The sequence below is a fragment of the Bubalus kerabau genome, chromosome X (genome assembly GCF_029407905.1).
Source record: "Bubalus kerabau isolate K-KA32 ecotype Philippines breed swamp buffalo chromosome X, PCC_UOA_SB_1v2, whole genome shotgun sequence".
In the NCBI taxonomy this organism is placed as follows: Eukaryota; Metazoa; Chordata; class Mammalia; order Artiodactyla; family Bovidae; genus Bubalus; species Bubalus kerabau.
In genome coordinates this window covers 146,016,813-146,044,321 of record NC_073647.1, presented here as the reverse complement: position 1 = coordinate 146,044,321, position 27,509 = coordinate 146,016,813, and the positions used below count along the sequence as shown (strand labels likewise).

Below are 27,509 nucleotides of genomic sequence, written 5' to 3'. Positions count from 1 at the left end.
TCAACAACCCCATTCAGGGAGAATTTGCGCTGGCCCCAAGACACCTGACACACCCTCACAACCTTTCCCTGACCCCTTTCAGAGGTGTTGGGTGCCTCTCCTTGGTTACCCATGATATTCAGAACATTCTACAACATCACCACTGATCCTGCTCTACTGTGATCTTCTGTTGTTACCAGAAATTTCCGGTGAGACTGTGAGGCTTGAGGGCAGGGCCAAGTGTTTTTGTTAATCTCTTCATCTCATCTAAGAACTATGCCTGGCTAAGTAAATTTGCTACTGGTCTTCATAAGCAGGGCTTCCCTGGTGGCTCAGATGATAAAGAAGCTGCCTGCAATGCAGGAGACTCAGGTTCGACCCCTGGGTGGGGAAGATCCCCTGGAGAAGGGAATGGCTACCCATTCCAGTATTCTTACCTGGAGAATCCCATGGACAGAGAAGCCTGGCAGGCTGCAGTCCATGGGGTTGTTGCCAAGCATCAAACAGGACTGAGCTACTAACACTTACTTACACTTACTTCGTAAACAATGAGATTTTTTCTTATCAATAGGGCGTGGGTTTTTTCTCCAACATAACTGGAGAAACACACACACACATATCCTCTTTCAAATCAATACTGTAATAACATGGTAGGTAGTGCTAGTGGTAAAGAACCTGCCTGCCAATTCAGGAGATATAAGAGACATGGGTTCAATCCCTGAGTCAGGAAGATTCCCCTGGAGGAGGGCATGACAACCCACTCCAGTATTCTTGCCTGGAGAATCCCATGGACAGAGGAACTTGACGGGCTGCAGTTCATGGGGTCACAAAGAGTCAGACACAATTGAAGCGACTTAGCATAGCACACAGTAATATGGCTCCATTTATTAAGTGAGTACCGTGTTCCAGGCACTGTGCTATTATCTAGCACTTCAGATTTCACATTTCAATCCAGGAAAGCTGAGTTTCTAGGCAAATTTGTTGATGATTAGCTGAATCAGGAGATAAATATCTCTGAAACTTCCTGGGTCACTGAGAGATCTCTCCTTTTCCTCTTGCCTGAAAGCCCAAATCTGCCATCTCCAGCCATCAACTCCTACCCTAGTTAAAACCCCAGACACTTCCCAGTTAACATCCACAATGCTCAGTCAGCCTCCAACATTTAGAACCTCTCCAAGATTCAGGGGCACCTGAGCCACCCACCGGTGTTTCCAGGGTTTCCCTGTGTTTACAATTGAAGAAAGGACAGCATCCTGGAATATTTGAATTTGCATGATGGAAGTGTTCTTCCAGTCCCATCATAATCTCTCAGACTGTGTGTATAAGTCTACAAGGCAATGACACTGAAATGCCATGTATGAGCTTTCTGAGACTCTAGAGCCCAGGCAATGGGCCTCCCCAATGCCCTCCCCTCTGTCCAGGCCTTGCTAAGACACCAGCTGCCAACCTCTTCCTCTAGGTTTCATCAAAGAGTGGGTGGCCATACAGACATCATTGGTGCCCTGTGCCCTTACCCTCAGCTCTTACCATTCCTAGCGTTCCAGCCTTTTTTCCACCTGTCATTGACCTCATCTCTTGGCTGGAGGCTCTCTCTGATGGCCAGAGACACCCACCGTGCAGATGACAGCCTGCAAGTAGGAAGACATTAATGTCGCCTCCCTACCCCTGCCAGAAGTTGCCCTTAATCAATGACTCTGGAGACTTGTGGTAAATACTTCAGCTCCCTCACTCCTTAGCAGGAATAGCTCTGAGGTACATGACCGACACGATCGTCCAGGTTCCCAGGGCAGTTGGGCTCCAGCTGTGCACAGGTCTGTCACGGGCTTGGCGAGGCTCCCTTCGCTGGCTGCCTTCACTTCCCTTTCTCATTTCCCCACTCCCCTACAGCTATCTCCTGGGACTGTTCCCCTAATAAAGTACATTGTGCCACTTCTGGGGAAAACCAAACTAAGACTGTTTATGGAATCCTATTTTAAAATCTGCTTTCTAGAGCCATAGTTGAATTGTTGTTGTTTTTTTATAATTCACAAGTGTTCTCTGACTTTACCTCATTCATCAAGTATGTGATATTTTTTTTCTTGTTTCAAGGAATGAAGTGGTTGGGTCAAACTATTTTAATTGTATGTTTGCCATCTCTTGTCTTCCATTTGGAAAAAGTTGTCTATTGTTGAAATTGTAACTGTCAGTACCTTACCCTATGTCGTGAAGGTTTCCTAACTTTTTCAAAAGGTGTTTGGTTTTTTTCCTTTTAAAATAGAAACAGCATAATTAAACAGTATAATTTTAAGTGGGCAAAAGTATTTATTGGACAGCATTGGGCGAAGCAGTTTTTATTTTCTCCATCTGTACTCTTTGTTCATGTCTGTGTATAATTTGCAGGGTGCAATGTCAGTGGATTCTATCACCGATCTTGATGACAATCAGTCTCGACTGCTGGAAGCATTACAGCTCTCCTTGCCTGCTGAGGCTCAAAATAAAAAAGAAAAAGCCAGAGATAAGAAACTCAGCCTGAATCCTATTTACAGGCAGGTCCCGAGGCTGGTGGACAGCTGCTGTCAACATCTTGAAAAACATGGTAAGCAGAGTTGTGTGTCAGCGATCAAGTACTTTCATGTATTCAAGCATCATTCATTTAAACACTCAATTTCAATTCTATATTCATTTGATCAGGCTCTAGATCGAAATTTCCTTTGTGAAGAAAGTTTACATAGTGTTGGCATAACCCCAGTAGGGATAAACAAGATATGAGGGGGGGATAAACTTGATGATATTCAAACTCCCTAGAGCCAAAGAGTCCTCAGAAGTGACACTGGAGACAGGAAATTGAAGGGAGGACAAGGCATGTTGGGCTGGGTTATCCTCTGCTGCTGCTGCTAAGTCACTTCAGTCGTGTCCGACCCTGTGCGACCCCATAGACGGCAGCCCACCAGGCTCCCCCGTCCCTGGGATTCTCCAGGCAAGAACACTGGAGTGGGTTGCCATTTCCTTCTCCAATGCATGGAAGTGAAAAGTAAAAGTGAAGTTGCTCAGTCGTGTCCGACTTATAGTGAACCCATGGACTGCAGCCTACCAGGCTCCTCCATCCATGGGATTTTCCAGGCAAGAGTACTGGAGTGGGGTGCCATTGCCTTCTCTGGGGTTATCCTCAGGACCTCCTTTAAACAAAGCAGAGCCACTTCTATGTTCTTTACATGTTGAGGTTACTCAAGGCTTCCTTTAAAAGAAAGAATCAACTTCTTAAAAGAAGAAATCGGGAAACCATTCCTTAAGTGAATAGAAAATATGTAGTTTTGGACAATAGTTTTCTCTATTGTTATTTGCATTTTTGTGGAAAGATGTCCACTTAAAATTTCTTCATCGTACCCCTTTTGGCAACTCAGTTCCACTTAATATGCTGACTTTAAAGCTATGTACGGTTCTTTAAAATCTTTGTTGAACTTTAGACTTTTGGCTCATCAAACTGCCATGTCTACAACCTGAATTTGTTTGCTATAATGTTAGCAAGCATTTTATGGAATGAGAAGAGTTTATTAATTGCTTCTTTTTTCCAGTTTTATTGAGAAATAATTCACATACATCACTGTAATTACCTTTTTACTATAAAAGTGATGTACTCATCATAATAAAGAAAACAGAAACAGAAAAACAAATCCTGAAGATATATAGACATAACTACATTAACATTCTCATCTATTTCTAATAAAAGTGGGGCTTTACAAAAATTAATCAACTTGTTATATATGGAAATCACTAGATAACATATGAGTGACTTAATATAATTAATATGTATTAAAACTTTGCTTATACAAAATTTTAATATGTAGATGTATGTATGTATGTTCATGTGTTTGTTTATCTGTGTCTTCTCCTTAGAAGATAAACTAGACATCAAGAAAAGTATCTTAGACATTTGGAATTCCCAAAACTTAGTATCATGATAACAATGTAAATGTTCAATCGTATTACATGAACAAAATTATTTTTCAAAATAGCTTAGCAAGTAAAGAGTTCAGTACCATGAATACATAAATTCAGCCTATACTTTGCTATGAGGTAGAAAAAGCGACTCATACTTTTATAATTATAATTTTTCCTTGTAAGGAATGTAGAGAGTAACCATAGGCACTTTAAAGAATTCTAAATGAGAAAATTCTACTCCAATCATGCAAAATTGCAGTGACAGTTTGAGTAACTGCTTTTGTGAAAGAAAACTTGGCATGTCTTTATATTTTCTGTTGGAAAATAAATTTTCATGAATTTTAATTTGTGAAATAGCATTTCCTTTAAGATTACTGAAAACCAGGGCAGTTCATGGGGCGGGGGTGGTGCGGGAAATAGTCACAGTGCACTTTAGGGCCTAAAGGAAAGAAGATAACCTGCATGGTCTTTCAAGGTCCTGATTCTGTTCTGAGTTTCCATGATGCTTAGACCAAATGGCTCTGGAAAAAATAAGAGACAGGCTCAAATTCAAATAGATATTAATCTTAATCACAAAAAAAGGGCAAACTTCAAAAGCAATTTTTGTAAGACTTTATTTGCCAGTTTTTGAAATGGATAGCAGAGAGTTTGAGTCAGTTTAGCCTTATAGATATTTGTCAAAGATCTTTTCATTCTCTCTCAAATCAGTCTTGGACTTACACACACAATAATAAAACAAAACAAAAAAAAATGGAGAGAGAGGGAAAAAAAAAACCGGTCTTGGACAGTAGTCTTGACTCCATCTATATTCCTGTACACTACCCTTCCCCACTTCTACTTCACCAAATGCTTTCTCTACTATTAGGCCAGACTTCCTTAACCATCCTTGCTTTCTCTGAACCACACATTTCAAACAAAAACAAACAAACAAAAAACCAGACAACATAACGAAGAGTCGGACTCTTCTGTCTCCGTTGGGGGCGGGGCGCCGATTTATTATGCCTGCCCTCGTTACTTGAATTCCCTAAGCCTGAGATTCAGGTGGCTGGGGTCTAGTTCCCATTCCAGGAAAGGGGAGGAAAAGGAGAGAAAAGTGATTGCATCAATTTCTGGGACAGGGTACAGCAATGTCACATTTCTTTCCCAGATTTATGACTTTTCTGATGGACACCTGTTTTTTCTCAGTGACTGTCTCAAGTCAAGGTTACTGAATGCCTGGACTGCATCTTCTTGAGGAAAATGACTCTAAAGCTTATATCAGAGAATGGCATTGGCTATCTGAAGGCTGTCATCTGCTCTGCCTAAAAATTAATTAATTAAAAACTTAGATTATAATTGATACATAGAAATTACAGTAATCAATCACTAGCTATTGTTATTTTCAAAATCATGGTCACCTTTACTGAGTGGAAAAGTACTATAATTGAGGAAATAATGACATAGAAACAGGCATTTCTGTCCAGACTGTAGGGATTCAAGCAAAGGAATAGTCTCACGTGGGAAGAAAGTGCCCTTATGTGATATCTCACTTAGGTAGAAATTTCAGCTATTTGGAAACCATCGAACCAACAAGAAAATAATGCAGCCAAAATTAAAATTGTGAAGTCATACTATTATAATAAGGGCTTACCAACTGTCTCAGTGGTAAAGAATCTGCCTGCCAATGCAGGAGACGTGGGTTTGATCCTTGGGTCAGGAAGATGCCCTGGAGAAGGAAATGGCACCCCACTCCAGTATTCTTGCCTGGAGAATCCCATGGACGGAGGAGCCTGGTGGACTGCAGTCTATGGGGTCACAAAGAGTCAGACACAACTGAACAACTGAGCACAGCACAGCACTATTAAAATAAAGTTTTCTGTTTTGCATGGAAATTCTCATTTAGACCAGTCAGGGCCTATATCTCTCTGTAGGTGCCATATACAAGTCTATGTATTTTATATGCATTGATTAATTGAATCATTGAACAACTTTTGAAGCAGATACTTATTATGCTCATCTTGTAGATGAAGAAATATAATTCTGTGTTTGATTCTAATATCTTTATTATGTTGTTTTCAAGTCCCCACAGAGGTAGAAGCAATAAATTAGGCCGGGGGTTGGCTGGACTCAATTATAAGGCAGACAAATTGATGGCAACAACAAGGAAGGAACAGAAGTCTTTTGAGAAGAGATGCAGAGCAAAAATTCCACCCAAGAGCAAAGCATCAAGATGTACTTGTGCAAATCAGCAATGACTAGCCTCTCAGCATGATTCTTTCAAATTATTCTGGAAATTCAGAATAACACGTATAAGATATAAAAGAGATAAAAAGTCCATTTTTTATATTTTTGGATATTTTTGCATATTATATTTTCTAACTGAGAAACTCTAGAAAACCAATTTTAAAAGTCTTATACCTAATACACAATGTGGCAAAACCATAAAATAAATATACAAAAATATATCCACGTCTTCTATAAGAACAATAATATGTACTATACCAATAAAATAATTCATTTATATTAATATCAAACATACAGTATAGCTAGAATACCTGAAATAAAAAGTAAGAAACTTCTGTGAAAAAAACTGCAAAGCTTTACCAAGAGACATTAAGGAATTAAGAAATAAAGTAAGATGTCTACTTTGTTTCAGGATGGAAAGAAATAATGTTATTAAGATTTTAAACTCTTTCCAATTTAATTATATACTGGACTAGTCAGAACTCTTTCAGTGACAAGAGAAGAAGCCAGATAAAAATAGATTAAGCAAAGCATACACCCCCCCTCCCCCACCAAAATCCCATTTACATACTGGGAGTCTGAATATTTTATCTAGATTCAGGATCAGGCAGATTCAGGATGCAAATGATGTTTGCTAGCCTGTTTACTATGTTTTCATGGTCTGTTGACTCTCACACCAGCCCTCTTCATGTGGCAGCAAAACAGACATGGGCAGCTACAATCTGGCATTGCCCTTATCCCAAATGAAGAGAAAGTAAGCCAGCAATGAAGCAGTAAATGTAGGTGATGATCAGCAGTGGCAGTGACTGATGGCTTGCATAGGAAAATAAGTCCTTCACACATTCTCTGCCCCCTTAAAAGAAGTGTGTAATAGCTCTTGTGAAGTATTCTTGCCCCCAAATTCTAAGCGGAATAAGAGAAAACTCTGACTCTATCTCTTTAGAGGAAATAAAGGGGAGAAAGGAACTTATAAACGGCACTGCAGAGTGTCTTCATCCAAACAGTGAGGGAATCTACAGTGGGAAATCTGTGCTATATCTTCATCAAACCAATTATGACAAGGAAAATGTATAAACAGCAAGGGGGGAAACATACACATTAAGAGACTGCAAGGCGCACCAACTGATCACAGTTGGTGAACCTTATCTGAATGTTGACTGGATATTTAATGATACTGAGGAAATATTGTTGACCTTTCTAATTTGTGATCAGTTGTTTAAGAGACCTAATTTTTTGGAGCAAGGCTTCTCAATCTTGGCACTACTGACATTTAGGACTAGATAAATCTTCTTGATGCATTGGCCTCATAATCCCACTTCTAGGACATGCTCTCAAGAGAATCAGAAATGTAAACTGAGACAGACATGCAGAGTTGTTCCTAATAGGCAAGTTATGGTATCGGAACTAGTGCACATGTGTTGGTGGAACCTATATTGTCATTCAGAGGAGAATATGAAGTGAATTTTGGCACATTCATGTAATAGAGTATTTTGTATCCATTTTAAGTAACATTTACACAGAATTTTTACTGGCTTAAAAAATTCTTGTGACATAATAATAAGTAAATGCAGCAGCATTTCTGCTTTCTATATATAATTTTTTCATGGAGAAGAGACTGTATAGAAATAAATCAAAATATTAAATCATTACTTCTACACCAGGTATTTTTAAAGTATATCATTTTTTACACATTATAGATTTTCTTTCATAAGCACATGCTTTAATTATGATCAGTGAGACAAGAAATATCTATCTTCAAATTGATAAACAGCTGGAAATTCATAGAAAACTCATGTTTAATTCTTCTGTATAATGAAGAAAATGTTACAGTATTTTTTTCATATGGAGAAAGTGTGGAAATACATAATATCACAAGAATAATGTTTAACCAGAAGTGTTTAATGTAAAATGATCCTGGTGCTAGCAGGGCTAACTTCTAGGTACCTGGTGAATCCAGCATGGCATAAATAAGCATTAGTGCATGCTGTCAAGTCACCATTACCCTGCATGTTGCAGTGTGGTATTGGCATTCTGTTTTATATCTATTTTGATTTGCTCCAGTTTGAAACCATAAAACAGGACTGAAGATTTTGTTTCCTTATTTGCAGGCCTCCAGACAGTGGGGATATTCCGAGTTGGAAGCTCAAAAAAGAGAGTGAGACAAGTAAGTGAAAAGTGGAGATGATATTGTACATTTCACTTGACTTTTAGGTGAATTACCTTGTGCAAAGTTCGAGCTTATGCAAATTCATTTCTGAATATCTTTTCTGCACCATCTCACCGATTATAGTATAATTGAGTCCCAAGAAATAAAAGGCAAACTCAGAAGCTCAGAAAGATTCAGGATCATACAATTGAAAGCACAATGTCTATACGTGCCCCTGGCATGTACAACAAAACAAAACTAATTTATAAACATTTTATTGACACTGTAAATTCAGGAGATTCAGAGAGTACCTGATCAGTAAGTGAAAATAAATAGAAAACAATTATATAGTACCCATTTCTACTAAAATGCAATATGAGTGATCCTGTTAATATCTCTTCTGTGAAAATGCTACATTTATAGCTTTAACTTCTCAAAAATAATGGTATTAATTTTCTATGGAACCATTGATTCCCCAATTCATCTTCCGTGTGGGGATTGTACCCCTCAGTTTCCTTCAACACTTTCCAGATTTCTTGCAAAAGAAGTTTGGTATTAGAGCTTCAGAAGCAGGTTCCTATGATTAGACAGATATCTGTGTTCATGACAGCTTCATAAAAGACAAACCTTCCTTTGAGAAAAGAATTCATATGTTGGCTAAAAGAAAATTAAAATATTATTTTCCCTCTGTTGGTTCCAACAGAAAGAAGTAAGGAACCCAGCAATTCAAAAATGAAGCCAAATGAAAATAATTTTAGTTGGATGAAGCTGAAGAAACGATATTTGTTCATATTATTGAAACTGAGTGAAATAAATGCCTTCTTGTATCTTTTCTTGTCCAGACAAAAGAGGTTTTTCAAAAGAAGTATGTTTTCTGTTTGGTTGGTTGGTTGGTTTTATTTATAATAGTCACTTAAGAGACTACTGAACAACATTTAACATTTCACAATAGGACTAGCAGGAAGAAGATAGCATCGTAACATTTCTTAGGCCTCCTGTGCAGAGCTGCAGAATATTTTCAAAAACATTACCTCACTGAATTCGCCCACCAGCTGAGAGACAAAGCCTTTTCACCCACTTCTGAGGCTTAGAGAGATAAAGACATTTAATTCAAGACACACAGTTTAGATCAAGCTCTTTCCACAGTCCTTTCTTTCGGCACGTGCACGCATGTGTGTGTGTGTGTTCTCGCTCAGAAAAGAACCACAATATGTTTGAATGGTCACGAATAGGGGTGGTGCCAATGGAAGCCTGCTTCGTTCTGGCTGCCTGGTGCACACTAAGGGCGAGTGACCTGGAAGTGATGAGCCATTCAGGACAGTAATGGCCATTCTTATCAGGTGGCGAGGTGGCTAGTGACAGACATTATTCCTCAGTTACATCTTTATTCACCCAAGGGAAAACCTTTGTATGGAGATTTACTTATGGACTCTCCAAAAAAAAAAAAAAAAATATATATATATATATATATAATAATAAGTGGTCAGATTTCAAGCATGAAGTATGCTCCACCTCACCATTGATGTTGTTATATCACTTCATAACCCTCTACACTTTTTCTCCAGAACAACTGTCACAGTATTAAGAGCTAATTAGTGATTGATGAGGTTACCAGTTTATCACCTGACTGAGAGCTGGAGGAGGGGAAGGGCTTTGCCTCCTGACTCATCACCGCATTTTGAGGACCTTTACCAAAGCCTGGTACACAGCAGATGGGCAGCACATCTGTCCTGAATGAATGACAGAGCACACGAACACTTACAGAAGTTTACTGCCTAGAGCAGATTCATAAACTCACTAACTGATTTTAACATCAGAGAACAATACCTAAGAGAAGTTGAGCTGTCCGAGATGAAAGTATGGTGTAGAGTTATGACTTCCTTCTGGCTATTGTGTTTTCCTACTGTGATAAATGCTAAAGGAGCGAGGATAATGATGAAGGCAGGCAAACTTCCTGGAAAATGTTAATAAAGCTACTTTGACAAATCTAAGACAGATTTTATTTAGTTATTGTCACCCTTCAAGCCTCAGAGAAACAAATGGTTTCTCAGGGTGTTTAATTTCATTGTTTGCAGAAAAATCTCTTTGCTTCCTTGTCTAGTATTTGTGGAAAATGTCAGAATTCCAACGTGGTAAAATTGCTGACATGCAAAACTGCTATACAATGGATTAATTCCTCCCTCCCACAGTCAGAGTTGACCTAACCCCTTAGCTCTTCCTCCCAACCTTCTGGATGTCATTATCAAGCCCTGCTGCTTGTGTCATTAACAGTAAACCCACAGATACTTTTATTTAATAATGCATTTCCTATGTGTGTGTATATATATGTATATATATATATGAAAGTGAAAGTGTTAGTCACTCAGTTGTGTCCAACTCTTTGTGACCCCCTGGACTGTAGCCCGTCAGTCTCCTCTGTCCATGGGATTCTCCAGGCAAAAATACTGGAGTGGGTTGCCATTCCCTTCTCCAGGGGATCTTCCCAACCCAGGGATTGAACCCGGGTCTCCTGCATTGCAGGCAGATTCTTTACAGTCTTAGCCACCAGGTGGCTATAGATATATACACATATATATGGGCTTATATCGGCTTCCCTGATGGCTATATAGTGAAACTAACACTTTCACTTCATTCATTCAGGGCTGGGTTTGCATAGACTCTGTAGATCAAGGTCACACGTTGTTTGCTTCTCCTTCCCGGGGTCTGGGCGGGGTCTGGGTAAACCTACTCCTCGAGGCTGCGTGTCACAGCCCTTCTTTTGCTGGGCACTGAATGTTGAGGTGTGCTGTTCTGAGACTGCCACTGGAACCGTTGTCTTTCCAGCTACGTGAGGAGTTTGACCGTGGGGTTGATGTCTCCCTGGAGGAAGAGCACAGCGTCCATGATGTGGCTGCCTTGTTGAAGGAGTTCCTAAGGGACATGCCAGACCCCCTGCTCACCAGGGAGCTGTACACAGCTTTCATCAACACCCTCTGTATGTAACCCAGCCATCTGCAGGAATGTCTTACTGGGATGTCCCACTCACTCATCAAAACCTTGTGTATATGTTTCCTAATAGCTATTTTGACCTGATTTATCTATCTCTAATGATCAGGCTATTGGGGGAATTTTCTGAGACTTACCCTGGGGAGAATTGGCAGGAAGAAAGTTGCCATGAATCAAATGGAAGTAGCCAAGAAACACTGGGGATGCCTTTAGACGACTCTAGGATAGTAGAAAGTGCTACAAACTGATGCTCTGGAGTAACAGAGAGGATTGAGTCCATGCCTAAAAATGAGTTTGCATTTCTGGAACCCAGAGTGAGAAAGGGGGATGGGAAATATTCCAGGCAGAGCCCAGGACCAGGACTTGCAATGTGGCTGGTTCAGGGCTAGAGGCACAGCTCCCCAAAGGAGAACAGGAGGGCGACTGGGAGGAGGAAGTGGCTGGAACTGTGTGAGCCTCCATGCGTTCCTTCCTGCTGCAGGTGACAGGCTCACAACAGAGAAGAAGACCCTGACTTTGTACCGGGTTTCGCTTATTGCCAACAAAGTCTACCTCTTGTGTACTGCTCAACAGACCAGGGCCTCCAAACTGTTAGAAAGTCAGATTTTAGAACATTCCCACATGGTTTGCAAATGGGCTGTGATCCCTAAAGTTTGTGAGGATTTCCACCAAGGGAAGGAAGAAGAAGAAAATAAGGGAAATGAGGTTACCTTTCTCGCCTGGATTAGAATGATTTCTGTGGGTGTTACATTTCCCCAGGTCGCGTTGATCTTTCTATCCCTCATAGAACCTTACTGTTGAATTGCTAAACCAATGGTGGGGGGCAGGAATGAAAGGTGACTTGCCTTGCTAATCCCTTTCTGAAGACAGTTGAGCCGGAAGGGCGTGACCTCTGCCTTGACTTACTGAGAGCCCCTCTTCTTGCCTTGCTCAGTGCTGGAGCCAGAGGAACAGCTGGGCACCTTGCAGCTCCTCATCTACCTGCTACCTCCCTGCAACTGCGACACACTCCACCGCCTGCTGCAGTTCCTGTCCATCGTGGCCAGGCACGCCGAGGACAACGTCAGCAAGGATGGCCAGGAGGTGCGCCCCCAGCCACCGCCACGCATGCACGCCTCTTCCTTTTTCCTGTTTTGAAAGGGAGAGCTAAAAAAGAATAAGGTGGCTTCCCTGGTGGCTCAGCAGTAAAGAATCCGCCCGCCAAGGCAGGAAACGTGGGTTCAATCCCTGGGTCAGGAAGATCTCCTGGAGGAGGGCGTGGCAGGCCACGCCAATATTCTTGCCTGGAGAATCCCATGGACACAGGGGCCTGGCAGGCTACAGTCCATGCAGTCGCACAGAGTTGGACACGACAGGGTGACTAAACAGCAATGCATCTCAGTGCCACCTGGTATCAGCTCCTAGAGACAGGTTCTCCACAGTCTTTTGGACGCCTCTGGAATGTTCTTGTTGGACTTGGCCCCCAGTCTGAGGTCTTAGGCTCTGGTGTTCTTTGGTGCTTCAAGGTATTTTCCACTTTCTCCCTTGAACAAAGGAGAGATGCTGGCCTCAATTTTAAGTGACCTATTCAGTTCAGTTCAGTAGCTCAGTCGTGTCCGACTCTTTGCGACCCCATGAACCGCAGCACGCCAGGCCTCCCTGTCCATCACCAACTCCCGGAGTTTATTAGCAAACAACTGAGACCCGGGTTCGATTCCTGGGAAGATCCCCTGGAGAAGGAAATGGCAATCCACTCCAGCACTCTTGCCTGGAAAATCCCGTGGACAGAGGAGCCTGATAGGCTACAGTCCATGGGGTTGCAGAGTTGGACAAGACTGAGCAACTTCACTTTCACTATTTAATCTTAACCCTAAAAAGAGACCTGCTTCCCTTTTTTGAAACCATGTAGTCATACTTCTCCCTGACTTTTTATTCCCCAGATCTCAGACCCTTTACTATGCTAACATGCATTGTAAATCAACAAGGAGCCAAAGACATTCCAAGCTTACTTACCTCAGAAGCTTTCTATTTTAAATCCTATTAAGCAGAACTCAGCTGTGTCATGGATTCATTTCTGTAATTGTCAGATTGCTTTCCCTAAGGCCATGCTCATATGTAATTTTTTTCACTTTAATCCAGAAAAGCAATTCTACCTTTCTTATCCTCATCATCCCTATCAGTGTGAGAATAGAACTTCCCTGAGTTAGCCGTTTATCTCCATAGCAGTTATTAGTGAAACTCTGCTGGCTTCAGGTTTCATAATATGACACTGACACCTTCCTTCAGCTCACACTGCTCTTCATTGGATATACTGTAATTCGCATAATTGTTAAGTAGTTATATTACCCGACTGGGTGTCAGCCTTTATTGACTATAAGCTATAGAATCATCTCCCTAATCATTGGGTTAAGGCAGAGCCCTGTCTGGGTTCCCAGGTACGTGAAACGCCTCTCTGACATTTCTTAAGTACTATGTGTGAAGAAAGTCAGGTTTTAGGTGATTAAGAAGGCATTGAGGAAAGCAAAATGCCCAATGGAACTCACTTGTGCCTTTTTAGAATCATTTTCAGACTTTCTTTCAGTCCAAATGCTGAACAAGACTGCATTGCCTATGGCAAAGAAAAGAAAACATCCTTGCATGTGTGCGTGCTAAGTCGCTTCAGTCGTGTCTGACTCTCTGCGACCCCATGGACTGTAGCCCACCAGGGTCTTCTGTCCATGGGATTCTCTAGGCAAGAATACTGGAGTAGATTGCCATGCCCTTGTGGAGGGAATCGACCGAGGGATCGAACCCACATCTATTACATCTCCTGCATTGGCAGGCAGGTTCTTTACCACTAGTGCCTCCTGGGAAGTCCCCCTTTCCCCGGGTATGGTGGGGAGCCCACCCTGGTTGTAAACACTTGGTAGCTTTATAACTCACTGATTCTGTGTTCTTGGACAAATCTGTTAATCTCCTAAACCTGGATTTCCTTACCTAAACTTTGGACACAAAACTTCTTCAACTGGTACTGCACAGTCATTGAGAAAACTAGTTTATTACAAGGCATAGAAAAATATGCTGGTAACAGCAAAGTTGTACGGGAAGCAAGAGATGACAAGGGTTTCTAGACACTTTTAACCTAAACCTTGAGTCAAAATGAAGGACCAGTAACCAAAAATTAGAGAGACAGAGGAAATATGAGGAGAGCATTGCTTTTGTGAAATGTTCAGAAGTTACAGGAAAATGTAGCCCACACAGCCATCTTGGACTAGAGGCTGCAGTATGGGAAAGTACTGATGAGGTCTGAGAGGAAATTGGGCTAAGTTCCCAGAGTACTGAATGCCTTTGCCAGCGGTAGGTGGTTGATTCTTTTAAGCCATGGATCTTTGGAAGGATTTGACTAAGGTGATATAATCTATGTTGTAGATTGGTTTGAGACAGGAAGAAAGTGAGTTAGGAAGGTTTCATAGAAATAGCAATGTGAAAAGCAGCACTTCACATTATAAATGTTTCCATATAAGAGTGGCCTTGGTATCTGAATCATGTATGTTCTGAGCACCTACTCTGTGTTTCTCTAAACCAGTGAGCATCGTTTGGGAATTTTCTAATTCATGTTCCCGGAATGCCATGGCATCCTAGAAGGTGGAGGGGGTAAAAACACAAGGATTTATAGAATTAGAAATCTCAACACAGAGTCACTGCAGAACTCCAGAGATGAAGTGATGAACGTGGACCAGAAAAGTTAGGAATGGCTTTGCGGAGGAGATTGAATTTAAACGCCATATCAAAGGGTGTGCAGGGGTTGAGTAAGCAGGCCACATAAGTATGGCCTAGGAATGGGAGTTAGCTTAAAACCCCTATTGGTAGAAAAGAAGGGCAAGGGAGGAGGAATGAGAGAGAGGTTCTTTACTCACGATGTAAGTTGCTTTGGTATGAACAGGTAGAATGGGTGCACTGGAGTGAGAGAAAAATTCAACTGTAAAATACAGTCAAGAAACAAAGCAGTTTTCAACCTTTGCTCTTACCTGTTTGTTAGTTTCTGCTAGGTGTGTTACGTGTCTGTTGGGCACTTATTATGCATTGCAAAAGGAAGAAAAATGATGCAGAGTGTCAAGGAGCCTGGAGGCTCACACAGCCTCTGCCAGCACCTTACTATGTGAAATTGTTTTTATAAAACAGAGGAAGAGGAGGGAAAAGAGAGTTGGGTTAGAGGGAGACCTGAACTTCCTCTTTTATAAGATGAAAGTAATATTTCTTTTCTAATAGGTGCTTAAACTCCCATGCATCACTGACGGGATCTTAAAGATGTCTAAAAGAAGAGCATGAGAAAAATTATTGACCAGTAAATGAGTGCTTTAGGGGGAAAAAATAGTGGTATTTTATCAAATGTTTTGCTATCTTGGGTTTGTTTTGCTTTATTCCATTTTGTTCAGTTTGCTATTTGTTTTGCTCCTTAGGGGAAAAGAGAAATTCCCAAATATAAGAAAGATTTCATTTCCTCTAGAGAGAATATTGCAGGAACATCATGGAAACGTCTAGAGCAGTGGTTTTCAGGTTATCCAAGAACTCCCCAGCATGGCATGGAATATGTGGTGTGAATGTATATATATATATATATATTTTTTTTTTTTTTTTTTTTTTTTTGGTGAGAGGGTCCATAGCTGGCCTCCAGTTCTTCAGAGAATCTTATGGGGCAAAAAGAAGTTACAGACTACCAACACAGGGCCGGGATTATGGGCCTTTGATGAGATACAGGCCTCAAGGAAGTGGAAGCTTGGCTTTGGATCTGTAGCAGGGTCAGTACCTGACTCTCCTCACCCTGGCCGGGCTTTGGGGCAAGTTTTCCCACGTGCCTGCTATGCCGGCTCTGCCAGCAAGAGTGAGGGGCAGAGGCTGCCTGGAACCCGGCTCTGTGCATCCCTTCCCTTGTCTGTAAAATAATGACAGCTGCAGCGGCTTCATCTTGTGAGTAGTGAGAAGGGATCGCAACAGTCTGTGCAAAGCCCCTAGCCCAGTGACTCTACGTGCTAAACTTGAAAAATTTTTTTATTTTACTGACATATAGCTGATTTATAGTGTTGTGTTAATTTCTGCGGTACAACAAAGTAATTCGGTTATATAGGTACATTCTCTTTCATATTCTTTTCCAAGATGGTTTATCATAGGGTAGTGGCTCAAGTAGGGCTTGTCCAGTAGCTCAAATGGTAAAGAATCTGCCTACAGTACAGGAGACCTGGATTCAAGCCCTGAGTCAGGAAGATCCCCTGGAGAAGGAAGTGGCAACCCACTCCAGTATTCTTGCCTGGAAAATCCCATGGACAGAGGAACCTGGCAGGCTACAGTCCATGAGGTTGGAAAAGAGTTGGACCCAAGTTAGTGATGGAGCACACAGGAGCACGCATTGTATATATCTCCCTGTGCTCTAGTAGGACCTTGCTGTTTATCCATTCTATGTTTAAGTTTACTTCTGCTAATCCCAAACTCCCAATCCTTCTCTCCCTCACCGACATGCTGAGCTTTTAATAAATGTGAGCTATTCATATTTGGCTTAGAAATGATCTAGGATGCTTATTTAGAGATAAATGTTTTCCTTGAATTCTCTGATAAATAATGGAGCAAGCCCAAGTACACATTATATTAGCCAGTCATAGAGAAAGGTGATGGGGCAAGTGAGAGAGAGATATGCTATAACATGGGGGACAAAGGTGGATGCCATCTGTGAGCAAATCTTCCAGTTTAAAAGACAATTAAGTAAAACCAACCAAAACAAAAAAAAGCGTTAACAAACCACAGCATCGTGGTCTGCAGCTGGAATTTTGGTGCATTTTAACAGCGGGCTTGTGTTGCATTCCCAAAATAGCACCAGGAGAAGACAAGCGAGCGGAAGCAGAGTTCTGGATTGTCCTTGTACTAAACATTCTTTTCAAAGAAAACAAAATCTTCTATTTGATCGTGTTGTTGTTGTTGTTTTAATTAGAAAACCCCAATATTACTTTAAGAGGGAAAGGGGAAGCATTCCAAATGCCTCTGAGTTCTAAAGGGATGAATTTGAAAATAGAGCCCATTTGGTTTTATCCTCAGCCATGAGTTTCCAGGAAGAGAAATGAAAAATAATATGAAAACTTGTCGAGTTTTATATCGATGAAATGAAACAAAGGAAAAACAGAATTGAACCATTGTACATAAAGGGCACTTTCTTAAAAGTTCCCAGTGTTTACCACATGAAATCATTCCCCTTGGCGGCAAACCTAAAAATGGCCTCGCCTTCTAAAAATAACACACTCCTTATCTTTACTTTAGTGGTAATGATAAAAAATCCCCCTGCCAATGCAGGAGACGTAGGTTTGATCCCTGGATTGGAAAGATCCCATGGAGCAGGGAATGGCAACCCACTCCAGTATTCTTGCCTGGAGAATCCCATGTACAGAGGAGCCTTGTGGGCTACACTCCATGGGGTTGCAAAGAGTCAGACACGACTGAGCTACTGAGCACCCACGCAGACAAGTGCCATGCTGGGCTTGCAGGGCTGGGTAGCCATCCACTCAGGGCTCCATGGGACAAGGTGGGGACTCCAGAGGCTGAGTCTTAGCTGTGGGTCAGGAATTGATTCTGTGTTTGAATTTTATGCTGTGCATCCACCTGTCTCTCGAAGGCCATGCAGACCTTCCCAGGCAAAGGAACCTCCCCAGGCATCCACAATTCCCAGACTTACCTGGGCATTTATAGATTTTCAACTGATTTCAACAGGAGAAATAACTGGCCTAGATCAGTGGTTCTCAACCAAGAGCAGGTTTGCCCCTCAGGGGACACGTAGCAGTGACTTTCACCTGGCCCTCACCAGGCCTTCCTGTAGCACCCTCTGCCTTGCTGAGCTTCCTGGGGTGCCTTGGCATATTTTATCTATTTCTGTCTTTGCATACAGTGTTCTCACCACTGTGAAGGTGCCCCCTGCGCCAGCTCCTCTGTTTTTCAGCCCAGCAAACTATTCTCCTTCAAGGTTTTGGGCAAATGTTGCCCCCTCTTTGGAGTGTCTTCCCTGGGGCCTCCAGAGTTGATCGTTTCATACTTTATACTCATGCGTGCATGCTCAGTTCAGTTGTGTCCGACTCTTTCTGACCCTGTAGACTGTAGCCTGTCAGGCTCCTCTGTCCATGGGATTTCCTAGGCAAGAATACTGGAGTGGGTTGCCATTCCCTCCTCCAGGGGATCTTCTCGACTACTTGTAATTGATCAGTTGCTTTTCTCCTCTAGAATGTGAACCCTTTAAAATAAGGAGTGGTTTGTGATCTTTGTTGGAAAAAACTTTAGAATAATTAAAATCCATGAAAAATGCCCATCTATGGTGGGTACTGAGTGGATGGAGTAATAAAGAGATGATGGGTTGATGGATGAAGGGATAGATAGAGGGATGGATACATGGTCAGTCGAATGGATGAACATCAATATTTTTTGAGAGCAGACAGGATAGAAATTTTATATAGTACCAGTTTCACAAAAACAGCATTCTAAAATTTTACTCAGTATGCTATTGAGATGACCACTGAGCTATGAACTTCAAGATGTGAAGCAAAAGGAAAATGTGATGCCCTTCATGGATTCTGACAGAGATGATGTGGTCCTTGCAGAAAAAAAATGAGAAAGTAAAAAGATTCAATTGATTATTTAACCGCTCAGTGTTTTGAAAAGCAAAAATCACAACCATCCTTGTATCCTCTGCTTCTGTAGGTCACTGGGAACAAAATGACATCTCTAAACTTGGCCACCATATTTGGACCCAACCTGCTGCACAAGCAGAAGTCGTCAGACAAAGAGTTCTCAGTCCAGAGTTCGGCCCGCGCTGAAGAGAGCACAGCCATCATTGCTGTGGTGCAGAAAATGATCGAAAATTATGAAGCCCTGTTCATGGTGAGTGTCCCGCGTTTGGCAGGACATCTCGGTAAGCTGCCTGTTGATTGCCTCTTGGTGGCATAATGAAACAGGGACACCACCTTTTGGCTCATAGTACTGGTCATTGACTAAATTCACTGGAAGCCAGGCAATTTCAGTAGGAATAGAAATGTACACACCTATGACATCACTGTAAGTTTATGATTCCATGTTTTAACAAACATATCCAAATTATAAATGTCACTTCCTTGTCTCCTAAACAATAGTCATGTTTTGGAATCACTTGATGAATTGTATAGCAGTGTCCTTGCCCCCAAAATTGATAAAAAGACCTCTTTTTGGAATTATGTGTGGCCCCCATGAATTCATGTATTTATAACCATCCTCAGCAATGGCCCCTCCTCCAAGGTCAATCTGGAGATTCTGCTTCCTGCATGAAGCTCTACCTATCTTCCCTGTGTCCTTCTCACATCACTTTGCCATGTTACTTCTCTGTTCCTTGAACCCTATTACTGTTCCTATTGATGTTTATCTTATCATTGTGTTGAAGTCATGTATGGCTGTTTCCCCTAGTAGATTATAAGCGCATTTAGAACACAGGCTGTGCCCTTGTTATCGCCTCTCTGTATCCTCTGTACAATTTTGGAAGGCTCTCCATCTGGCAGGCACTCAGTAAATATTTTTTTTATTTGTATTGAATTACTGGTTCCTGTTTTCCTTCAGAAAAACTTCATTGCTTGCTCCCACTTCCCTTGGATCATTAGAACAAATGCCAATTCTCTTCTGTGTCTATTCACACTCATAGCACCTATCAAAATTTGTAGGAACCTTCTCGATGGTTCTTCATAGATTTCTTTTTTGAATTTGCAAACACTCACTATAAATCTTACCTATTCCACTAGAGCCTTTAGTGGCTTCTTCAGCTGAGTGTGCTAATTCCCTCTTTTGAATTTCCCTAATATTTTGTCTATGTTTATCAAAGGCCTTGCATTAGATATATTTCCATCCTTGTCTTATACCAGTTATTTTTGTAAATTTGAGAGCCAGTGGTTTAGAATATTTGCTCTCTCTGTTGCACCTTTGTAATCATGACCAAGTAATTCAGTATTCAATAAGCATCAGTTTCAGTTTTTGGAAAATGGGGAAAAAATTAAAATATGACCTGTTTCCCAGGGCGGTTCCCAGAATCCTTTGATATGTGAAAGCATTCTGCAAACTGTAAAATTCTATGCAAATGTTCATCAATAATTGTATGATTTGGGCAACATAAATTGGCTCAGATCTCAGCACTTCAGCACAATAGACACAAATATCACATAAATTTTAATCAGATGTTTAGTGGACAGCCTTCCTGCTGGTGACATAGGGAACCCAGCTCCTTGCATTTAGAGACTCTTCAGTCCCCTAGGATTTCATGGGCCAAACCTAAAAGGGACATCCATCCTGCCCACTCCAATCCCATTGGCCAGAACTCAGCCACAAACTGTACTTCACTGCAAGGGAAGTGGAGAAATGAATTCCTTCTGGATGCCCAGGAGGAAGTGAAAATGGATCTATTGCAGTGAAAAGTTCACTGAGGTAGAAATGTGTCTTGCTCCTCTTTGAGTCTCTGAGGCACTGCCTGTGTGTTGCATGCAGTAGACTCTCAAAAAAATATGGAAATTTTCATGAACTCTATATAATAAATTTCAGGGCTTCCTTGGTAGCTCAGTGGCAAAGAATCCACTTTCCAATGCAGGAGATGCAGGTTCAGTCCCTGGGTTGGGAAGATCCTCTGGAGGAGGAAATGACAACCAACTCCAGTATTCTTGCCTGAGAAATCTCATCGACAGAGGGAGCCTGGCGGGCTACAGTCCATGGGGTCACAAAAGACTTAACACAACTTAACAACTAAACAGCAACAACAGTCTAAGTTTCACCCTTCAGCCAAAATCCTTGTAATTAATTACATATTTGGGTGAATCAGATGTTTGAAGTTTTCAACATTTTCATCAAATTTTAAGTCACATATCATCTTGCCAAGTAGTCTTGGCATTGCTTCATGCTCTGTAGATTAAAAATAATAATACCGCTTGTCAATCTGAATTCCATTCTCTAAACTCTGTATTCTAAGCAAAGTTCTTTATGTGAAACCACAAACCATCAGACATTTCTTTTCACCTCAGATACTAGCAAATTGCTTCATGGCTTCCTTCAAAGTCTAGTTGCCGCCATTTTAATTGTTCCATTCCTCTACTTCCATTTCCCACTGCCTAGATTATTAACAGCACCAGAAGAACGTCAGTACTCAAATCTTTCCCAGCGTTTTCCAGATCTCATCTCTATCTGCCATTCTCTTAGAGACTGATGTCAGAATTCTCTTGGGTAGTAGCTTTCATTTGCGTTCCCCAGTTGTGATCTGTACTTCTCAACAAGGCCTTCCGTGGCCACCTTGTCTAACATACAGCCCACAACCATGCACGCACATCCTCACTTCCTATTCCCTCTCCCTGCCTTTTCCTCTTAGCACTCATCATTGCTCATAAGGACTTTATTCATTTCTCTTGTTTGTGTTTCCCCACTAGAATATAAGCTTTCTGTTGAAGTGAATTTTTGTTCATTTCCATCTACTTTTTTTACTGCATTACCCCTACACCTGGTACTTGGTGGAAACAAGAAATATTGGTTGGATTAATGAATGACTCAGTGTACCTCTGTGACATATGATGATTTCTGTATTATTGATCCTTACTCCTTATGAAGAAGTATGGGCATGGAGGAATTAAGGCTACCTTTCTCAGAGTAAGTTAACCATTCACGTAAGCATTCTTGATCTCCTTAGACAACCTATAAGATTTATATATTGAGAAAAAGGACAATGAAGTAGGAGGACAGTACAAAGATCTCTAGCGTAGGTCAGTAAAAAGAAAACTGACTTTGCTATAGTCCTCTCTTTACTATACATGGATTCCCTGGTGGCTCAGATGGTAAAGGATCTGCCTGCAATGCAGGAGATCCATGATCAATCCCTGAGTCAGAAAGATCTCCTGGAGGAGGAAATGGCAACTCACTCCAGTATTCTTGCCTGGAGAATCCCATAGACAGAGGTACCTGGTGGGCTCAGTCCATGGGGTCAGAAAGAGTCGGACATGACTGAGCGACTAACACTTATTATACATTAGCTCTGAGACCTCATCTTCTTTGATTTCCATTTCTTTAATTATCAAAGGACTAGGTTAGAATGAATAATAACCAAGATCCCTTCTAGTTCTAAAATCTGCATAGTTCTATGCCCTAGCTTCACCTCTTTTTATTAATTAATCTCCTCACTTGTAGATGGATTTTGGAATATTTGGCATTTCAGAATCTAGTTTGTTATACTGACACTGGTGACTGGTTGGCAAAGCTGGTCTGTGTGAATGGACAAAAATTCATTCCTGTATATAGCTGTTTCATTTTGTTTTGCTTTAAGAAGCTTTCAGAAGTAGTGCAGTAATTCCAAACAAGAAAGGATGAAGCTAGACAGAACCTAATGGTTAAAGGTGGTTAGCTATTGTACTCTTTCACAGTTCTTGGAAATGTTTACGAAGTCAGAGTAGGAGGCATCACTTCCCGTTGGCATCAGAAAGGAAGACTTGTTAGAAAAGGTGGCTGTGAGCTCATCCTTCAAGGCAAAATGCACTCTGGAGGCAGTGGTTCCATGGAACTGATGAAAGGGATATAAAAACCCACAGAGGCCTGGCAGGGGCCCAAAGCTTGTTCTGAGTGTTATAATGTCCTTCATTTCCACATGTTGACACTGCCTTTCCCAAGTGGCCAGTATCTGACTTAATGGGAAAGGGCCAAAAAGAACCTGATTGTCCCAGAACACAGAAGCGATACCCAGCTTTAGAGGCTGACCTGCAATTTGAGAGCGTGGCTAGGACAGTTTTTTTTTTTTTTTTTTTTCTTTTTTTTAAACTGGTTGTTTGCTTTTCAGACACTGGGTTAGAAATCATCCAGCTGGAAAGAGGTCATGATAACACCCACCATGATGATCACTCTATCAAAAGACCAAAGCAGCAGATTAAAATCACAGTTCTCAAACTTGAACATGCAGCAGAGTCGTAAGAAAAATTTGTCAGACATTCAGATTCCTGGGCTGCACTCCAGAGATTCAGACTGAGTAGCAATGAGATGGGGCCCAGAATTGTGTGCTAATGAATGCCTCCAGGGCTTTCTGCTAGTTTCCTAATCACACCTTGGGAAAACCACATCTTGGGAAACTCCCAAAATGGTGGGAGGACCATGAGCTTTACAAACAGTTCCCAGAATTCAAATCTCTGCTGAGCCAGGTATTTGCTATGTAATCTTGGCCCTATTCTAAGTCTTCATTTTTCTGTTGGAAACAAACAAACAAAAAAGATGAAGCTTTACAGGATTATTTTGAGAATTAGAAATGATATCATAGGGCACTTAACGGCATGGACTAGGTACATCAAAGGGCTTCCCTGGTGGCTCAGACAGTAAAGAATCTGCCTACAATGCAGAAGACCCAGGTTCAATCCCTGGGTCGTGAAGATCCTCTGGAGAAGGGCATGGCAACCCACTCCAGTATTCTTGCCTGAGAAATCCCATGAACAGAGCAGCCTGGTGGGCTACAGTCCACGGGGTCGCAAAGAGTTGGACATGAATGAGCGATTAACACACACACACACACACACACACACACAGGCACTTCAGAAACAGAGAGAAATCACTGCTATTATTACATGAAATTGATCAGGTGCCTGCCCTATCAAAGTACCTCCAGGTGTCACCTTGGCAGTGATGCCCATCTGCACCTCGCCATGTGACACTGTGACCTGCTCCTACATATATATACTCCTAGCCCTTTATTCTTTTCTTCCTTTTAGCTATAGCACTTAGCACCTTCAACTCACTGTGTATTATGCTTGTTGAAACCTAATAGAATGCAAACTTTATGAAAGCAGGGATTTTTGCTTGTTTTATTCACTGATATCCACAGCACCTAGAAAATACTTGGCAGAAAATGGGAGCTCAGTAATTATTTGTTTAAAAAAAATACTGTAATACTGTATTGCTAAGAAAAAAATGTGTTTTTTTTTAAATTCAGTACCCATACACCTTAGATTCCCCAACCTTTAAATCATAACCCTCCTTCCCTGATATCAGTAACTATGTAAAAATTGAAAACACAAAATCATACTCTCTCTGGGAACACTGAAAATCAAAGGGAAGAATCATGCATATCTAGAAATGATCAGTGGTATCACTGCGAGGCAGAAAGCATTCAGCTACTCCATCAGGGACCCATTAATTGTTCTGAAAGTTGTGGCTTCTGTAGCTGATGTTGGGAATGCCAGAGAAAATTCATCGTGGCACTTGGAATTAATAAGAGCTTCAGAGCAGAGTGGAGAAAAGAGTCCGCTCCCTCTCAGGGCCGATACTACTAGGGCTTCTTTTTTGGAGAGAGGGAAAGAGGCAAAGGCACCGCCCTTATGGGCTGATGGAAAGTGCCGAGCACAGTGGAGACATGGGAACGCCAGAGCGTTCCCACTCTGCTGATTGGTCAGCCTTAGCTGGGGATCAGCACAGCACACGTGGGAAATTTCGAATGAGAACTACTGGGAGCAAGGGTCAGAGGCTGTGATGAAGATTCCAAGCTTAGAAGCCAAGCTTTGCTCTGTGTTCTCTTCTTTCCCGGCACAAATTACATTTTCTTAAAATTTCTTTCGCATGCCAAGTCAAAAGGAGTCAAGCAAGAACCCAGATCATCAAACTAGAGACCACCCCCTATCGACATAGCTAGATAATTATATGTGATTTCCATTTCCCTTTTTATATAACCACTGTTTTTCTTTTTTAAATAACCACTGTTCGTGTGCCAGGAGTTGGGCTAGTTATTATGTACATCATAATAATTTATTCTAAATTTCACCATGATTTCATGAGAAGTAAGCCAAGAGTGTTTGCCCAAGTGATGCAACAACTGTAAGTGAACTATTACTACAGTGTGATACCCCCCCTACTCAAAAGATGAGGTACTTTAACATGATGTCTCATATATGGAGTCCATTTGGCCAGGAGTGGGTGGGGGAAAATATTTTAGCCAATTTGAAAATGGGGAGTAAAGGGGACCTTTAACAGCATCGGTCCTTCTGAACTGATCATAACACTGACCCACTCGATGTCCAGGCCAGCAGATGGCTACAAGAGCCAGTGTGTGTTCCTGCTGGAGCCAGCTCACTTTGTCCCTGTCTGCAATGACAGAATGCATGCTCTGTTGCTGCAGGGGGAGAGGGGCCAGAGTGTATTACACCTGATCCGTTTCCACTTCCTGTAACCTGTTACCATGGAGCAAAGACTACTCCTTGCTCTTCATCTTCCACAAGTCATTCCCCATCACAGCTCCATGAATCCTGGGCTCTTAGACTGTATTTGTTCGTGAATGCTTCCTAATTGCCAAAAACGCTGTGCGGCATGGGTTGGCACGTGAGAAAATTTTTTTGAATTTCTTAATGCATTCTGACCCTTCAAATGCACTGAGACCTCTTTACATAATATTAAGCCATCCTCCAAACCAGAGCTGCACAAAGGTCCAAGGCTGGGCCTGCCCATGTTTGAGCTTTTGCTCCCATAAATAGCCAAAGTGATTTCTTGAGTGTGTTTGTTAGCTGAAAAGAAATGTCATCATGACTTTCAGTGACATTTACTTCTGCTGGGGAGTGTTAAAGTTTTCAATGCAAAGCATCCTTCTTGGTTCAGTGCCAAGTGGTGGATTGGTGTGAAACACCTGGTGGCAAGACAGAGCAGTAGGATTGGGTCCTGGGAACTGCTCTTCCAGATGCCCTTAATGGTTTGTTATGGTGACTTAGCCAATGGAGAAAACTCAAACCATCCTTCCCTCTCTGTGGTTTATGGAATAAAATACATCATAGCAGTTATACCCGAGGCAATCATTCAAGGTTTCATTTTTAATTTGATAGGGTGGATTTTAATTGTGACAGTTTTATTCCTTCATATGTGCAGTGTTTACATTTTTTCTTTCAAGCAGGAGAGTCCAAAGTTCTTTTGATTTTTGAAATAGCATTATCCTTTGAAGGAACATATGAAAATCTAAGGAGTTGAGTCTCCAAATAAACACAACCATATATGGTACCCTTAGAAAATATCTAAAGTTGCTAAATACTTGAGTAAAACCCAATGGAGATTTTGCTTTGAAACAATAAATTGTAAAGGAAGAAGCCCTTTTGGGATGGGTTTGGTTCCTTCATGTAAACGTTCAGAATTGATTGATTTAAAAAAAGTAATATGCTTTTTATGATTCTACTCCTTAGTTTCCGTTTCACTACATGCAAAGTCCCAGAAGAAAAAAAATTTGATTATTGAGTCATACATTTCATTTTTAGAGTTTTTGTATTGATGGCAACAGTAGTTTAAGAACTTATTAGAAAAATTCTAGTGATCCTCAGTTGGGAAAGGAAATTTATTTTCCAACTCTAAAAATGAGTAACAAGGAAATTGTCCTATAGCCTGAGATTGGTACCACTTCCAAGAAGAGAGAAACAACTAGACCAGTGTACATCATGAAGACCAATAATCCTGGGTTATTTTTTATTAGTATTTGTAGCGATTCCAACAACATTCATTCAGTAACCATTGCAGAGGAAGCACCAGCCTAGCTTGTGTTCTGAAAGAGCATAAAGTTGAGTGTGTGAGCGAATGAGTAAGTGGGTGAACGGTCCTGGATATGCTGGTAGGAGTTCCAACTGCAACTGCAGTCAACTATGGGTGGTGGCAAACCTCAGGGTTTATTGGGCTGCCAGAAAATTTGTTCAAAGATGTATGGAGAAACCCAAATGAACTTTTAGGCCAATTGAATATTATCTCATAAGAAGAAGCCTGGGGGCACAATTTTAGCAGCTCAGTTGCACTTATCCTCTCTCTGGTCCACCATCTTTAGCTGAAGAGACCACAATCATTTTCAGCAGCTCTTGCAGCCATTATCACATCCAGTCACAAAGAGAGATGTTTTCTCTCCTGCATCTCTTGTCAATATGAAGGAGAGCCTTTTCTAGAAGCTTCTACAAGACCCCCCCCCCTTGGGGTCCCTTGGCCAGGATTGGCCCATATGATCTTGACGTAGCTGTGAAGGAGGCCAGTTGACAGAGAACTGCAACCTCTCAAAGTTCCAGGCAGTCAAGTCAGATAATCCCTGCTTTCTGACAATGTGACCAGCCCAAAGACCTGAGGTCTGACAGAAGAGAAAAAGCCAAAAGGTAGAAGCTACACAGAGTCTAACTTCAAGAGGTCATACAGTGTAGCTCTAGAAATTCAAGGGGCAGTCGAGAATGGAGACATGTTGAGAAGAAATCCCAGAACTTCCTTACCCACCAGAAGTGTTAGGCAGAAGAGAATAGGCAGGTTT

The 27,509-nt window shown here is 41.4% G+C and overlaps 1 protein-coding gene across 6 annotated transcripts in view; it reads left to right on the top strand.

Annotated features, from left to right (window-relative positions):
- Nucleotides 1-27,509, top strand: part of ARHGAP6 (Rho GTPase activating protein 6) — a 542,861-nt gene that overhangs the window by 491,958 nt on the left and 23,394 nt on the right. For all 6 annotated transcript variants that reach the window (XM_055563246.1, XM_055563245.1, XM_055563247.1 and 3 more), the window contains exons 5-9: nucleotides 2,359-2,554; nucleotides 8,229-8,284; nucleotides 11,090-11,240; nucleotides 12,186-12,334; nucleotides 18,938-19,117. In XM_055563246.1, the coding sequence (XP_055419221.1) occupies nucleotides 2,359-2,554; nucleotides 8,229-8,284; nucleotides 11,090-11,240; nucleotides 12,186-12,334; nucleotides 18,938-19,117 (732 nt within the window). The remainder of the gene's footprint in view (nucleotides 1-2,358; nucleotides 2,555-8,228; nucleotides 8,285-11,089; nucleotides 11,241-12,185; nucleotides 12,335-18,937; nucleotides 19,118-27,509) is intronic.